This window comes from Hordeum vulgare, chromosome 2H, assembly GCF_904849725.1.
Source record: "Hordeum vulgare subsp. vulgare chromosome 2H, MorexV3_pseudomolecules_assembly, whole genome shotgun sequence".
Taxonomy (NCBI): Eukaryota; Viridiplantae; Streptophyta; class Magnoliopsida; order Poales; family Poaceae; genus Hordeum; species Hordeum vulgare.
In genome coordinates, this window is record NC_058519.1 from 611,133,858 (window position 1) to 611,151,413 (window position 17,556).

Consider the following 17,556-nt stretch of genomic DNA (forward strand, 5'->3'; position numbering starts at 1 on the left):
AATGCACGCCCCGAAATTACCGACCTCTCATAAGCTAGCACAACAGAACTCACATGCCCGTACATTTTTAGCCTGCTGTGTGGAGCACTGAAGTGTAAGCTGCCCATGCAACTTACAGGTCAAGTTTTCTGAATTTGTGAGTTCCACGCTCACGCTGGTCATGGCCAAGGCCCAGGTCGTCGCCCGGATCGCCGTCGAGGTCGCGCCGTCCATTATCAGGCGCCGCCGGCGAGGGCTCCCGTTGACGGTGCTGGACACGATAGCGGAGGAGGAGAAGGAGGCGGCCGCGGCCATGGCGCCTCACCACCGCAACAATGTAACCGCCGGCCGCTACGCCGGGGAGACCACTGGCTCCTCTACGCACGCTGGTGCTGAGAAGGGGAAACGGTGCGTCGGCGGGAGCAACGACCCCTCGGAGCACGGGGAGAAGTGGCTCGCGCCGGCCAAAGCGCGGTGTTCAAAGATCGCCGCGTGATTGATCACCGTCGGCGGGGAACCGAAGTTATTTAGAGTTGGACTAGCTTTGTACGGTGTATGATGGTGAACTGCTTGTGTTACCGTGTGGACTATATGCATGTGCATTCCATATCTAAATTATGGATGTGCAGCTCGCTTCGAGGAAGAAAAGAACATCTAGCATCCAACGGTTTATGCGTACAAGTGCGATTATATGGACATGTAAACCTTCTGCGTTCATGTCTGATATACTATTCCTTCCGTTTCTAATTATAAAACCATATTATTTTAGTAGAATATGATCCTTTCATGGTTATGAATCTGAAAAGTTGTTGCACACTTGACTAAATTAAATAATATTTCAACCTTGTTTACTCAAGGTGAAAATATTTGATACTATTTACATACTTAAGTTGTTCCTTTTTTTCTAAAGGATGATGCTACAATTTGTTTAATAATCTTGTTTGTTGTTGTATGCATAGTCCACAAGATATGATCTATTGCTTTACTGAATTTTTTCATGTCCATATGAAACAAACTGCCCTGCAGGATATTTATAATTTTAAACAACCCGAGGAAGAATGTCTTCCTCAAACTTGAGGGAGGCTTTGCACATTACTTAAGGCTTTGCCTGACCATTTCATAAAAGGACATCTTTTATAATGGACTCAATATTGAATCTAGGGACTACCTAGATAGTTTTGTTGGTTGTGTTTGCAGGAAACAAAGAATTGAGCAAGCTAAGGAATTATTGAATACATATTTATTTTGGTAAATAAACCGTCTACAAATTACTAGCAGTGTTTACGATATGATCCGAGCGCAAGTATACTTACATAGGTAAAACCTCTAGACTTGGCCTATATCTGTATTATTTTCTTCTTTTGTAGACTGTGTGATTTGGTCTGGTAAACTGGAACTCTTTAAGTATTGAGTTCTTGCATAAAAGCACCTTGCTAAGGCATCACTTCCTGTGGGTTTGATAACCTAGGGTCAATCTAGGGGGAAAGGAAACCATCTACATCAAATCAAATCAAAGGTAATCAGGGCACGACTCCGATCGATACTAAACACTTTCGATATCCACGAGATACAACTTTGACGGGAGGTCTCGTTTTCGGCGTCCGCGTATTTCGGGCAGGGTTCCAAGGTGAGACTCTGGGAGCTCCGGATTCATACCTAATTCTGGGAATTACTCCAGTTGATAACAGAGGCTTCTATTGTCAAGCAGAGGCACTCCAAGATTGGAGCATGTATTCCGGCTCGCTTGAAATGTCAAGTCGGACCCGGGGGGTGGGGGTGGGGGTGGACAACATAGAAAAAACCTAAGTTTTGGTTATATGAAGGGAATGTGGATCCACTATAAGTTGACCCTGAGATGCCTCACTTTCCTATACTCAATATACAGGAAAGGATACATAATATTGAGGATCCCGCTTTCCTTCTCTCTTTAATAACTAGATAACGCCTCACACGTTGCCTTGGAAAATTTTAGCAATGAGTTTATCAAAAACAATATTAGAATATATGAGAGTAGTATCACACCACATTCAATGTTAAGGTAAATGGAGGGTGGATGCATGTTGTATTGCCTTGTGACATTCAAGTTCAATTATATTGTTGAATTTTTTTATGTGAAGGGCTTTCATGCCCTGATGATGTGGATAACTTGCATGTGGTGGAAAGTGAAAAGTGAAAAGTTCAATGGTTGCAAGGTGCTTGATGATGTGGAGGGTGCGTATGAGATGAAAACTGAAATATTGATTTGTTTCATGTGCTTGATGATATGAATGACTTGTATGTGCATTTAAATGGGTGATGACATGTGTGTGACATATGTTATGAGGTGGATAGGTTGTGTGTTAAGATAAATAAGTTAGTAGGGATGAACTTCTTAGATATAATATAGAATCACGGGTCATCATCCACCTTTGCTTTCTACCCTTGGACTAACATAGCTTGCATATATTAGGTAAAAGGCCAACCGCTAATCCATAGTGTCATACATCAAAACCAACTTAAGGATGTATGATGACAATAAGAATTGGATTCAAAAGATATAGAAATTAAACTCAAGGTTGACTAGGAAGAAATGGGGTGGCTCTCCCTAGATATGTCCATCAATGAAATGAATATGCTTGTTAAGACATAACACACAAATCTAGAGAAATGCGACTCCCACCTATATCCTAGAGCAAGGTGGGGTGTGACAATGTGAGATAATTAGCACGAGTGCACACAAGTGTGAGATATCAAATATAAGGCAAAATCTCACAAAATGGAGTGTGTGACATGGCATAAGATAAACAACACGCGTTCACAAAGGTATTAACACAGAGATCACAACAATTGACGATACAACAATGACATCGTATAAGCATAATGTTCCCTATTGCACATATACAAGAGCATAATGACCAAGGTATCAAGCACATATACAAGAAGCGCTAAAGTTGAAGATGGTGACCATTTGTTTGTCAGTTGTTCCCTAAGCGTGGGTGTCTGATCTGCCGTTGGCCTGCAGCCTGCTCCTGCAACCGCCGGCTTCATTCTTGATGCACCGTCGCCGCTGGAGGTGTCGCGTTCGTCGTGGGACGCCGGTTGCAAGGTTGTCCTCTGGCAACTATGGAAGGCGCGCAATGAGCTGGTGTTCAATGGGAATGCATGTGGTGTCCGAGATGTGATTATGAGAGCGATCGGCGGTTTGGACCTCTAGAGCTGCCGGTTCCATGGTAGTCTCGACTATGCCTGTGTGGAGTGAGTTCGTGCTCACCTTGCTCACTCTATTGCTAGTCTTTAGCGTTTCTCTCTGTCTATATTTTTTCCTCGTCACCCCCTTGTAACTTTCATCTTTGTATGGAACACTTGGTTCCGGCACTTCCGAGAGAATAATAACAAGCGATGGCCCCCCCCCCCCCCCCCCCCCCCCCCCCGACTAAAAAAAAGGTGCCAGGCTTACCATAACAGAGTAATTACAACATCTAATGCACACACGCAACCACATAGAACAACTTTTAGGACATAGCAATACTAAAACAGTACTGTATAAACCAAATAACAGGCAGATAAGATCAAGACATTCAAAATCATCAAAATAGCCCGAAGAGATACCCGTCGAATCTAATAGAACTCATTCTTCTACCCCTTTGGCACCAAAACACTAAAAAGAGATAAGAAAAGCCATGTTGGCACATAGCCCACTACTCATCATCATCTTCGCCATCATAGAAGTCATCGAAGTTGAGATCTTTGGGAATCTTCTCCTCGTTATTGGGCTTGTTGACTTCATCATCACAATATAAGGGATCCTTAAACTCTTTGAGGCGTTTGCTCTCATCTTCAAACCCAAATGACACGTTCTCGCTATTGCGGTGACACTCTTTGATTGCGGCGACACTCTTTGATAGTGTTTGAAGCACTAGGATTTCTTTCACTCGATGCCTCATGCTAGCGCAGTCCGCCGTGCACACACAAGCGCAGTACAATCACCACTAGTGGAGAAATGGCTAGTCATAATTTACGTTGGTGGCGTCCAAATTTAACGCGAGGTGAGCACTTTTTTTCTCAAATAATGATGGCGTTGGACGAATTGGTTTGTCGACTTTGTGTACTTAGTGCTGGCGTGGATTTAGAGTGGAATACCACCAAAATGTGGGCCCTGCTTAGCTGATGAGTTAGAATATATTACTGACATCGGACATGCTGCGACGCCACAGATATATTATATAGTGCTGTCGTCCGTTACTCGTGAACGCCAGCGGTAAGTTTTGGCCTATATAAGCCAGTGTTGGGTTTCCAAAATACATTCACTTCTAATTCTTCTACCTAACTAGTTATAGGTCCTCTTAGTTATGGACCCACGTCGACGAAGCATGTCGAAAGTTTGAGACTCCCTGCCCTAGCCGAGCTTCCGTATGGCCCTGTTGTCTACGCCATGAGCTCCCCACGGTCAATGCAGCCGGCCCTGTTCAGCGAATCATCCCGTCGTAGCAGCGCGATTTCCGTTCATTTCGGCAGATGTGCCACCAGCGTTGAAGATATCGGCCATGTGCTGCTCTGCGGCTATCGACGCCCTGTTTATAAGCATATGTTGCACACATAACGGAATCGAGAGCGAGAGTTCTACATCCGCGCCAACCGTGGAAAGATACATATATTACCAAAAATATATCTTAATCTATTTTCAGATAATTTGCACAATTCAGCTCCTCTAGTGTCGCTCACATCAATATGTGCAATATATATATCGTGCTCCATAAAAAACAGAGGGAAAACATTGCTTCACATGGATATGGGTTGATCTTGTCCAAAAGTACGTAAGCGAGTTGCTCGACTACTCCATTGAACCACCGAGATGATAGATAGATGAGATGCAACTCAAGAACGTTGTGATACAAGGCCAAATAATTTTTTTTAAGATGCTTCGATATGCACTTTTAGCTGGTTGCATGCTTGGCCTATTTGTCCCAGCTGGATCGATGGCAGCATTTTCTTCTCGTGGCCGTCATCGCATTGATGATGTTCTTAGTCTAGATTTAATTGTAAATTATAATTTTCATTATTAACTATCCTTATATAATGTATATATGTAAGCAGATCAAATTAATTAACGAAATCTATGTTGTTCTCATCTATATGTATTATATTTTAAACTTTTATTTTAATCCTTCATCTATGTATTCACAAAAAAAATCATAATTAATGAAATAAATAAAGCAACAAATAATAAAATACAATAAAATGCATAGCAAATGGAGTTGAACACGTGGACCAATGCTACCAAACACATCATCGACTGTCAAATCCAACCACCCATATACACACCCGATCTATTCCCCACCCAAACCCCCCCAAATCAATCCCAATCACCCGACTCGGCCGCCGCCACCGACGACCAAGGCCACGGCCGCCGTCGCCATCTCCGACTCCACACAACGTCGTCTTCGTCTCCAGCTCCACCGTTGTCGTCGCCTTCTCCGCGCCTCCATCGCCGCCGTGTCAAGGATCCGTCAGCCCCTCGCCTTCACTGCCATCGTCATCTCCGTCGTCGTCCCCTCCGCGTGGTCTCCATCGTCGTCTTCTCCATCGCTGCCATCAAGACTTGCCAGCCCCGTCGTCTCCATCGCCGGTGAGCAATTGTAGGGTCAAGTTTAGTGTAGCCGTGTATGTAGTGTAAGAACGTAGTGTAAATTTTTAGGTTGGTTGTATAGTGCAGATTTTAGTGTAGTTTTGTAGTTTCAGATTTTAGTGTATAGTTGCATAGTGTAGATTTGTGATGTAATTTTAGTTTCAGATTTTAGTGTAGTGGTGTGTAGTGTAGTTAATAGGACAATTGTTGTTTCATATTGTAGTGTAATTGTGTAGTGTAATTTTTTAGGATAATTATATTTTCAGATTTTAGTGTAGTTGTGTAGTGTATTTTTTAGGGTAATTTTAGTTTCAGCTAGCTATTTCGTATATGAATGACTATTTAACTTTATGTATGTTATTATATGTTTAAACTGTGACCGTTTCTAGAATTGCTTAATTACTAGTATATGTTCAATTTTGATTTATTAGTTATTTAGTTTAATGATCTATGCTTACTTTGATCAACAATATTGACAACAGTAAATGGAGGCCCCGTGTAAGAACTGTAGTGCTTTGAAATGCCAGAAGGATAGGAAGTTCTTCATTGACCTTTCGAAAAACTTCATCACAATGACGGTATATATATGATTTAGTTAAACATGTTTTGATTGAGTTTCATATGGCATGGTTGTTGTCGAAATTATCTAACTATTTATTTTTCCAATTTTACTCAGGTCATCATTGCGGGGCAAGGCTTGACTTCTTAGAGGAGTTTCAAGTTCCGCTTGATGCAACCATCACATTCCAATGTACCCTCATGAAGATGTCGACGGTCCAATAATTCAATTGTCTTGCCACCACTGAGCCAACTCGCACCTATTTCGGCTGTTCTGGTTGGACAATTCTTGCAACTGATTACGAGATGGAAGCTGGGGAGAGAGCCACGCGCGTTTTACCTTGACTACGATCGTGGTCTACTACATGCCTGTTGGCAATAATGATGATGATCCACTTACTCCAGACTATGATCTTGACTCTGCCCGCCGTAATGTCGAGTTAGCTGGCGAGTAGGCTTACAGTTGTCGCCTCCCGTTTCATTGAAGTTATATACTTGTGTTATTTTCCTATTTTGATACTTTTTTGAATAATTTTAAATAAATGGGTACCGTTAAACTTAGATTCTGGTATTTGAATTGTATTGTTTAATTATTGTTCTAAACTTTGATTATGTTGCCATTTTGGTTTGATCGTGGTGCTATACAAATTTGGTTTAAATCTAAAAATGAAGTTGCTGCGTCGCACTAACATGCAATGTCACTACTGACATATATTAGTGATGGCGTTGGCTACATGGCACGCCATAAACATGTTAAATACTATTGTTGTCGTCACCAACGGCAACACTATTTTTTAACAGTAGCACGATATTGATGACGTCGGATGCCTACGTCAGCAAAATCGTTTTTGTCATGCCATAGCTAGGCTTTTCTACACTAGTGCACGCCCCTCGCATGGGTTAATAAGACATCACTCGCCTGTGCACATGCAAGAAGTGCACACGAAAGAAGATGCATTTGCACCCGAGCAACCACCATGACAACAACGACGGGGCTACATCCTCGGCTTGGGTCATTTCCAGCCGATCCCAATATGACCATAAGGGAGTAATTTTTTTTGGCTTACTCCCTTACGACCGACCTAGCTGATCCCCTAAAAAGGTTAACGAAGTATATTTTTTACTCCAACTCCCTATCCTTTATTTCTAAATAGCTATCTCCCACTACTGATTTTTCCTCGATTGTAGTGCTGCCACGTCACCTGCTGATGTAATTTATTTTTTTATTTTAAAGAATCATAGAGGACTCCTCTCTTCTGGAAACCGACACCACCGCTTCGTTTCTTCTTCCCCGTCGCAGCGCTCCGTTTCTTCTTCCCCATCGTAGCGCCCCTTTGCTTCCCATCTTCTCCACGGACCATGGCAGTGCTATTTTGATTCCCAAGGATCCCTATCACCGCCTCCTCTATTTTTCATGGCAGCACCTCCCCCTTTTCACCTTTCCAAATCTCCAACAGATTCCAGTATTTTCTTGCAACAGAGACCGGTAGATCTATATCCCCTTCCTCCTGCAGGGTATGCAGTTCCTATCCAATTAAGCAGCGGAGGTGCAACGTTCCCGTCGTCTCCATAACTTCTAGGTCTCTGCTGTTCACCACTTCACGTCTTCCCAGTCGGTTCTTCAGACGTTGGCTGACCAGCACCGAGGTCCACAAGAAAAGCTCCACATGATTTATCAAGTAGCAGGTCTTCAGTTGATTGGTTCAGTCCTGGAAGGTACATTTATTTCAGTTATTTGTTTATCACTGATCTTAGTTTTTTTGCCAGTGATCTTAGTTTACAGTAAAGTGGTTCTTGATTTTTTTTGTATTACACCTCCCTTATTTAACAATGGAACCGGTGATTTATCAATTGTTTATAGTAGAACTGCATGTAGTCTTCATAGTTTGATTAATTCAGTGCTTGAACATATTTTTGTTTGAATTATTTGTTTGCCACTGATCTAATGTGTGCTTGAACAGTTATTCATCCTTTTGATATCATGTAATCAGAAGTTTTGTGGTGTTATCCCAAAGCAAAGATCAATAAGATTTTTTTTCATTCTTCTTGGAACCATATATGAATGACATATGTGCACACTTTCTTATTATTTGATTTTTTGTAACTTGCCGCTCGCTCAGTTACGACAAAACAACGATGATCCCCTGTCGGTGATATCTCGAGTGTTGGAGTACTACTGAAGGGATCTATGCAGAGCAATTGAGCTCAGTGTCGTGATCTTCCATCATTAGTGATTTTGATATTTGACAAATATCGCTTGCTGGTACCACTACAAGAAAAACACTCATTTATGACAAAAAATAGTGACGGGGTTTTAATTGGTCATAGATCTATGACCAAATTTCAAAAATAGGTCATCGAGAGTCTGCGAGGGTCCAGACTCCATAATATCATGACCATTGGTGCCCATAAGGTCAATAATCTTATTACAAAAATGGTCATTAAGCTTACTACCATTCTTGATGATCTTATTCTCAACTCGTCATGACCAAATTACAAGGTCATAATCCTCTGGCTGGAGGTGACTGGATGACACATCGACAATTGTGTCTATGTGTCGAGCCTACTTGACAAATTTTCCTATGTTCGGACTGCAAAGTACAAGTGTAGTAATGTATCCTAACTGGGCGATGAGGCCCACATATCACATGAGGGCCAAAATATAAAAGATTTCATTTCTATTTGCTTTTGGGATGTGAATTTATTGTCATTATTGGGTTATCAGAGATGTCATACACGTCCAGGTTTTACTATAAGAAAAATTCCATTTATGGACCGTGAATTCGTTTCTATACCATATATTGATTTGGTTTATTGTGTTACTTTTTTATGAAAATGAAAAAGGGATGAAAAAGGGAAAATAAATAGGTGAAGGTTGGGAGTTTGGATGAAGGGGTGGCGGGAGAAAACATAGTTTGAGATAAAACCGTAGGTTCTTTTTAAATAGTGTGGAGAAAGAGATATACATAGAGACATTTTTTCAATATTGAAACATTTTCAATCTTTTGAGTATTCAAAATTGTTCAATACTTCTATTAAATTTTGTGATGTTTACTGTGATTATTGAATCCAAATAAAACGATGCCCTTGACCTCGTCACCGGTGCCCACGAGGGCGGTTATGGGTCGAGGGACATGATGAGACACTGCGCCGTGGGCTCACCGCCATCCTCTTTGAATTGTACACAAATTTTGTGAGTATTTAGAAAACAATGGGCAAACCTATTTTCGTCGTTTTCTCACCGTCCATTCATGCATGCACTTCTCTTTTGAGTGGCTGAGCAATGCTTCCATTTTATCCTTTGCCGAGTGTCACCAAGAATAGGCATAATCATCAATTTTGGTAGTCTTGATACCCCACTAATTTTACGTGCATATATTTACTTTTTAGAATATTTTTAGAAACATAAGATTTATATTGGTTTTCTAAATAGATATTTTGAGATAAAGTTTTCTAAATAGATGAAATTTGGATCAACCTCACGTGTTGATGATGGGCTGAAGCCCACCAAACTATCTAGGGTTGCCAACCGAAGCATACATACATAAGTTCATCCCACGGGTGTTTCCCTCTTCTCCCTCTACCCTAGCCGCCACTCTTCTTCTATCCTCCGGCGTCGTGACTCCTTTGCAGTTCTTCCTCCGAAGCTCCACCCCCTCCCCTGCAGCTTCTCTTGTTGCCCCCACTTCGCGACTCCAGGGGTTGATGATTTGCTGCCGCTGAAGTTCCCCTGCGCGGAGTGGCGGGGCGTGTACGACCGACTCCAGGGGCTGTTGCCGCAGGTCGAGACGCTCGCCTGGAGGAGGCCCTCAGGCTGTCTGACGCCCGCGAGAAGAGACTCCTTGCCCGCCTCCTCCAGGTGATATCCATTTGCTCAAATGTCCGTGAGATTCCGTCTAGGGTTTTCATCTATTTGGCGCCTGATGGTTGATGATGATGGCTCTTGTGTTTGCGATTGATGATTGAAGGCAGAGGTGAGCAGCGAGAGGTGGAAGGTGGCCTACGCCGAGCTGCCTCCCGGTGCCAACCCCAAGCTCGCCGGTAAGAGCAATCTCTCATCCTCTTCTCTCTTTTGGATGAATGATGTGGGTAAAACAATTGGCATCAATTCCCCATTTTGGCTCAACCCCATGCAGGTTCGCTAGAGATGGATCCATAGGAGCGCCGCCGGCAGCTCAATCTATTTAACGTAAGGTCACTTACTCTTTCTTAGTCACTTGGTTCCATTTTTTATTGGACTTTTCTGTATCTAAACTTCTGAATTTTGTGCGGGTGTGAAAGCCAAAACTAAACTAATACTACAGGGATCTTATGATATTCACATTTCCTGGTTGTCTTTTGATCCAGGCAACAAGACCTAGTTGTTGCTTGGGTACGATTTGCATGTTTATCATGGGAAAAATTAGACATACATGAAGTACTCAGGGGAGAAAACACAACAACTGTTTAGGAAAAACAGATGAGCAGACACAGTCTGGTTTTAGTCTGGTTTAAGGCATCTGTTAAGATTGGTAAGCTTTCACTTCTGAGCTGTAATAATTCATTCAGCGACCAGCAGTAATAATTCATCTTATTATTATTATTCTATCTAGTCATATGTGCCACTCAACTGAACTATTTTTCATATACTATATATTCTGTTTGGTTGGTTGCGATTCTAAATAACTGTTGTTGGTTGCTGGAGCAGAAGCACTAAAGCTTGAAGTTTGAAGTTCTGGAATGGGAGCGATACTGCTTTTGTTTATTTTGTGTTTCTAAATTTAAGTCGAACTATGTGTCATGTGTCTCAAACTTTAATCGTTATGTCATGTTTGAGATTTTGTTTCGTTTGAGACTGTGAGTCAAGATATGCTTTTGTGCAGTCTGTCTACGTCAATTTGTTTTTGCATGAGGTAACTCTCGGCCAGGCAATTACATACTATTATTAAATGATTGAGGTGGCAGACTATTCCAGCTAAGTGTGAGGGATGCTGAAGTGGTTGTGGTTCCTCATATTATTAAATGAATCTGGGTCTGTTCTGTCAGACCGATGACCGAACCGAACTCTCGGTCCAAGAAAAGGCTCGGTTAGTACTTTTTCCATTGACCGATCGGTCATTGTTTTTGCAAAACTGAATTTTTTCAAACACTGAAGTACCGACCGGAATGGTTCAGGGGAATCGAATGCCCAGACCTAATAAAATGCTATATGTGCCATCGCTAACCTCGTTAGTTGAATTATGCCTTTCAAATTACACCAAGTTTCAGTAACCTACAGAGATAAATTAGAACTAAGCTTTCAATTAGAATCGGTAGAATGTCCAATCAAGAGTGCTTAAGTCGCTAAATATTTGAACATTAGTTTCTAGTACATTCACTTCCTAGTCACTGAAAATTATCATAGCGAATTGAGTATACCTAATTAGAATTTAAAACCATAGCCCAATGCCCTATGTCAGACAAGACACAGAATAAAAGTTTAATCTACTAGCTACAATTGCATACATACAATTGTTGCAACTTGTAGAAATCTTTAGAAACAGCAGAAAGATATAGATGGCAGAATCTAGATTGACTCATGAAGTTAATCTAGACGAAGAATAGTATTGTCTAGAGAGAGCTAGCTAGACATGAAACCACGTTGTGGTGCGTGGTTGTGTGATCGTGAGGTGTGGACGTGGGTGTTGCAGCGAGTTTGGGCGTGTTTGCCGGTTTGGGCGTGCGTGATTGGGGTTGCTGGCGTAACCTGACTTGGCCTGTAGGCCTGCCAGCCGGCGATAAGTTGAGCGCAAAAGACGACCCTGATGCACTGTTGTCAGGCTACCCAGATGCCCAGGGCCTTTTATGTGACAGTTACTACCCTGTATTTTATTCTGACTCTAACTGGGTAATAAGTTGTTTGAGTTTTGTTAGATGTTCTACTTTACGCGTTAAATTTTATATTTTAGCCATATAGGTAAAATTTTATTTAAAGAAAACTGATCTAATGGTGGCGAGTAGGTAATGCTGCTATCTTATTGTCATTCATACATATGTATCTTCAGATGAAAAATTAAGGATAAAGTTCTTCTCCTTCTTTTTAAGGGAAGTTCTTTTCTGGTGCAGATTGTTACCCAGGGCAGCAATCATGTCATCGGTCTTGACAGCAGCAACTTGCAGGTCTGAACATGCACCCCCAAGGTATGGTTCTCAATGGTAGCTTCACTGATCGTGCATATATTCATTGTTGGCATGAAGTTTCTACCTAAGAAACTCCAGGAATGTCCTTCTTTCTTATTTGCTAGAATAATTGGAGAATGTAATAATATTTGTGTATATGATGCCGAATTTTTTGTCGTAGAAACAGTAGCAATTAGCAGCACGAACACTGTCTGGGTGGCAATGCCATCTTATACATATGTGTTGATTGGATTGACCCCGCAGGTACTCGCTCCTCTAATACATTGCAGTTTTATCTTTTGTAGATTTATTGATGAAACTTGGATCCACGTATTCACCACATGAGTGCAGTGTACAAATATATATATTTACTCCCTCCGTAAACTAATATAAGAGTATTTAAAACAGTACTTTAGTAATCTAAACGCTCTTATATTAATTTACAGAGGGAGTACCAAAGATGTGTTGAATAGCTATTTCTTATAAAGAGTTTCATTATTCATTAGATCATTCTATTTCTTAGTTTCTTTCGGTGATATTACTAATGGTCTATGTGATTTTTTTATTAAATGATTTCAAGGCATGAATTGGTTAGAAGTGGAAAAGAAACTCCTAATTATATTTGAGATCAATATTATGTCTTCGGCTACCTGCTAGCTCTGCCCATTGGAAATTCTCCGTGTTATCTTCCAAAGAACCGATATGAGAAAAATGGAAGTACGCATATAAATCTGCATGCACTAGCAAGTTCCAAATTGATGAGTTGAATGATGTATAATAATTTTGCATGGCTGCTATATCAGTAAAAATACGTGGACAAATGTTTCCTTTTATCCCTATGGATTATATTGGCCATGAGATCCATTTGACCATGCATGCTTGGGATTGGGTCTTCACATTAATCATGTTCTACAAAATGGTGTATTGTTTTTCTTATTACCTATACTGTACATAAATAACTTATATATGATTGATGTGCACCTAGAAAAGTATACTTTCATGCTGGAATTGTATTTTAGGTTGGCATTGTATGATTTGGAAATAATACTTGTGTTAACCTCACTTTATTGTGTGTTAACCTCACAATCTTTCCGTCTGTATGTTCTTCTCATTTGTGATCCTTTTTAATGTCAGGATGTCCCTCAATTCAGAATTGGCTACTCAGATGAAGTGGAACAGTGGAAGACGGGCGAAGTTGTGAACAATTTAATTTGTGTTTTTTAATATGCTCCATTGAAGCCAGAGTGATTCCAGCTGTGTGCATTGTATTGGATGTACAATAGTAACACTTATTGGATTTGTATTGGAGTTGAAGGCTGAACTATTTTATGTGATGCATGTGTGTATTGCTGAAATGAACGGAACTATTTATCATAATGTGTTTTTCCTTGGAATTTTCTATGATTCCTAGCGTATAAAAACTGTGTAGAAATAAGGCCTCGTCCTAGATAAAAAATAGTAATGGGCTGAAATATCAAATATTGGTTTATGAACACAGAACAAAAAATGAAGTCCAAATGAAAAATGGGATGAATTGTTGGGCCTGGCCCATTTAGGTGCGTGATTTGGACATGCCTAGTAAAATTGTGACCTTATTTTTCAGTCATTGTTGATCTGCCATGTCATCACCTTAGCCATGCGGTTGATGCCATGTCAGATCCTGCGTGGCTCACGTACACATGTAATGACCAAAAAATTTGGTCAAAGATTTTATGACCTAATTGTTTTGGTCAAACAATGCTTGACCAAAACACTCAAAAGGTCATGTTTGTTTGTTCTTAACGGCCAACTGTTGACGCTCTGAATTTGGTCAAAAAAAGGTCGTATTATGATACCAATGACGATTTTTTGACTAAAATGGTGGGTCATTATCGACCATATTTCTTGTAGTGTACCGTTTGTGTTGGCTCTGACAGATCTGCAGCCCTCGAAGTGGCCTCTATTTTCTGTACCAGATTCTCCATGCAACCACTTTCTCAAGTTGTCCCTTGATTCTGCCCCACCCATCCAGGTTTTTGTTGAAGATGAAAGACAAGATAGTCCACAGATCAGGTTCGGTTTTGAAATCGAATGTTTTCAACTCATATGTTTCTAAGACAATTGCCACTATTTTTTCTGCTGCATCTTTGTATTTTAATATCTGCAATACAATATTTATCTTCCATGCAATCTGAGTTCTGTACATAACATACCCAAGAAGAATTACAAAATGCAGTTCATCAAATTGTACACTCGCAATCTATAGTGTAGTAACATCTTTGAATATGAAATTTGTCATATCATTTATTCATATTGTTATCTTCTTTGGCATGTGGATGTTACTCTGAAAACCCACAAAAAAATCCCGCAGCAACGCGCGGGGCATTATCTAATTCCCTTAGATTTCCTTAAATATACTACAGCGTGCATCGACCGAGTAAAACTCCCTCTCACCCTCCCGCGTCACACTGCCTCCCGCCCTCGCCCCCGCCACCGAATGGATAGCCCCCCTCACCCGGCCAACCATCGGCGCCGGTTTTTTGCGGCCAGGAATCATAGATGCACCGCTGCTGGTTCTAAAAAATCTTGAGGATGACAAAGAACCACTGGGTCCAAGCTCTGCCTACAACTACGCCAATGGTGTCTAGGGTGACCACCCCTCCGACGCACTTACCTGAGGCAAACGGGCTCGAAAGCCGACGGCGGCGGCGACGGCGCTTGCCGAGGCAGCGTCGACACTCGTCCAGGTGGCCGCCAAGAAGAAGATGAGAAGACCGCGGCGACGCCTTGTCCAAAGCCTACACCTCGTGCAGCAACTCCGGCTACCCCTACGAGGACTGCTCTTGCACGAGTTGCTGCCGCATCTGGCAACAAAAAGCGCATCCGTCAAGTGCTCGATGAAATGCCAACAAGGTAAAAATAAAACCTTGCGTCCCTTTGGTATTCGACAGTGATGGTGGCCGAGAGGAGTGGTGGTGATGGTCACCGAGGGGGTGGTGATGGTGGCCGACGGGGTGATGGTGGTGGACGATAGGGTGGTGGTGGTGGTGATGGTGGCCGATAGGGTGGTGGTGGTGGTGACCGAGAGGATCTCGAGGTTGATTTCTTTGTCGGCGACATTGTTTGAGTGGTGGTGGCCGAGCGGATGGTGATGGTGGCCGAGAGGAGTGGTGGTGATGGTCACCGAGGGGGTGGTGATGGTGGCCGACGGGGTGATGGTGGTGGACGATAGGGTGGTGGTGGTGGTGACCGAGAGGATGTCGAGGTTGATTTCTTTGTCGACGACATTGTTTGAGTGGTGGTGGCCGAGCGGATGGTGATGGTGGCCGAGAGGGTGATGATGGTGATGGTGGCCGAGAGGATGTCAAGGTTGATTTCTTTGTTGAAGGCGTCGTTTGAGTGGTGGTGGCCGAGCGGATGGTGATGGTGGCCGAAAGGGTGGTGGTGGTCATGGTGGCCGAGAGGATGTCAAGGTTGATTTCCTTGTCGAGGGTGTCGTTTGAGTGGTGGTGGCCGAGCGGATGGTGATGGTGGCCGAAAGGGTGGTGGTGACCGAGAGGATGTCAAGGTTGATTTCTTTGTCGAGGGTGTCGTTTGAGTGGTGATGGCCGAGAGGATGGTGGTGCATGTCAAAGATTGGCTCGATCCACAACATATACATTGCTATATTTGTGGTGATTTTAAATCAAATATTGTGTTTGAAGTGATATCTTTAGGGTGAACTTTACATATTTAAATTTAAAAAACGCAGTGCCGGAACTTTATGCTATGATGATTATTGCTATCAATGCTTTAATTTGAATGATGTTTGTGCGGCTAGTATACAAAATGATGTTGGTAAAGTAAAATTTTACTCCACTAACTTTATTTTAACTTTTACTCCACTAACATTTAGGGGATCGATCGCAATCGATGATGATTTTGGTTGGTGATTAAATGGGAGATGCACAATTCAACTACCCAACAAGTGGCTACTTCAGGTCCAATATTGAAGCTAACAAGCAAAATTGAATCGCGATTCAGCATTATTATTAATAAAGGTATTCTGCCACACAATTAATCGCGGGCAGGTTGCATGTGCTCTCTGGTCCGGGCATCCAGGCTGATTAGTGCGCACAACAATACATGCAGAGAAATTCACATGAGATGAAATGGATCAGCCGAGGCAAGCAAGCCCGCGCGATGGCATTTCGATCGGGCAGCTGAGTTAATTAATTGAAGCCAAACCAACTACCAGTGCTAATCAGATCGTAGTAGATGAAAATTAACCCTCCTGCATCCAGCATCCCTGATGCAGCGTTGCTAGAACTGAGTTGAAGAAGTTCTCCTGTGTGGGCTGCCCTGCTTGTTGCTTGGCTGCTGGGCGTTGAGTGCAGCAATCTCAGATTGAAGCTGAAGAGATGGAGAAAGAAACGTGGGATTGAGTTCACAAATTACTCATGCACAAGCAAGCAAGCAAGCAAGAAAGAGAGAGAGAGAGAGAGAGAGATTGAACTGGAAGAAGAAGAAGAGAAGAAGGCGTACCTGCTTGCACTGTCTCTTGAGTTTGAGGTTGTCCTCGACGAGCCGGCGGACCTCCTTCTCGAGCTCCTGCGTGTAGGCCCTCTTCCTGGCCCTGGACCGCAGAGCCGACTCCCTGTTCTTCATCGCCCGGACGCTCTTCTGGCCGTCGTCGCTGCTGACGGCCAGGTGCTGGTCCTCCCCGCCGGTGCCGATGCTGAGGGAGAGGGAGGGCAGGCGGGCCGGCCGAACGGCGGTGCTGGAGATGGAGGGGAGGGAGCTGAAGCCGCTCAGGCTCAGCTGCGGGCTGCCGGGCTCCTCCCACGACATCCCTATCTACGCCCGCGTGGTGTGCGTACTGTGCTGTGGCGTGGACGTGCAGTTGAAAGTGGATGGAACACAGGAGCTACAGGTCAAGCAGTGGATGATGAAGACGAAGGCGGAGCTAAGGTACTAGGTGAACAATCGAATCAAACGGGGTGGGATTCGCCGACTTTAGGTCATGTCACCTGTGGTGACTGACGTGTGGGGCGACAAAGAAACAGGCCCAGTTGGCAGTGACACGAAGTGACCTGAACTACGTGTAAATCTGAACCGCAATCAAACACACCACGTGAGCTCGCTGCTATCTGCTTTGCAGGAAAGCAGTCACAGGAGTGAAGCAGAGAGACGGGGCCCAGTCCCAGACGAAGGAGGATGGCCCAGCTTCAGTACTCATCGGACGGACCGGATCAGATGGCATCATCCATCACGTCCCGCCAGAAAGTAGTCCTCTTCCGTGCAGGCAGGCAGAGGCA

At 42.9% G+C, this 17,556-nt stretch overlaps 2 protein-coding genes across 2 annotated transcripts; one reads left to right on the forward strand and one right to left on the reverse strand.

Moving 5' to 3' along the window:
- Positions 1-753, forward strand: LOC123430784. The gene has a single exon (XM_045114622.1). The coding sequence runs from the start codon at positions 161-163 to the stop codon at positions 473-475; it is 315 nt and encodes a 104-aa protein (XP_044970557.1). The 5' UTR covers positions 1-160; the 3' UTR covers positions 476-753.
- Positions 754-16,262: 15,509 nt separating this feature from the next.
- On the reverse strand, positions 16,263-17,163 carry LOC123427790 (ABSCISIC ACID-INSENSITIVE 5-like protein 2). Its single transcript, XM_045111909.1, has 2 exons — positions 16,784-17,163; positions 16,263-16,651 (listed from the first exon to the last, which is right to left on the reverse strand). The coding sequence occupies exons 1-2, from the start codon at positions 17,087-17,089 to the stop codon at positions 16,562-16,564; spliced, it is 396 nt and encodes a 131-aa protein (XP_044967844.1). The 5' UTR covers positions 17,090-17,163; the 3' UTR covers positions 16,263-16,561.
- Positions 17,164-17,556: the final 393 nt, after the last annotated feature.

What these genes read in the sequence shown, in the direction of transcription:
- LOC123430784 (XM_045114622.1), top strand. Translation starts at nt 161, where the DNA reads ATGGCCAAGGCCCAGGTCGTCGCCCGGATCGCCGTCGAGGTCGCGCCG.
- LOC123427790 (XM_045111909.1), bottom strand. Translation starts at nt 17,089, where the DNA reads ATGTCGTGGGAGGAGCCCGGCAGCCCGCAGCTGAGCCTGAGCGGCTTC. An exon ending in TCAAGAGACAGTGCAAGCAG is followed by an intron (nt 16,652 to 16,783) that starts GTACGCCTTCTT and finishes CCATCTCTTCAG; the next exon opens with CTTCAATCTGAGATTGCTGC.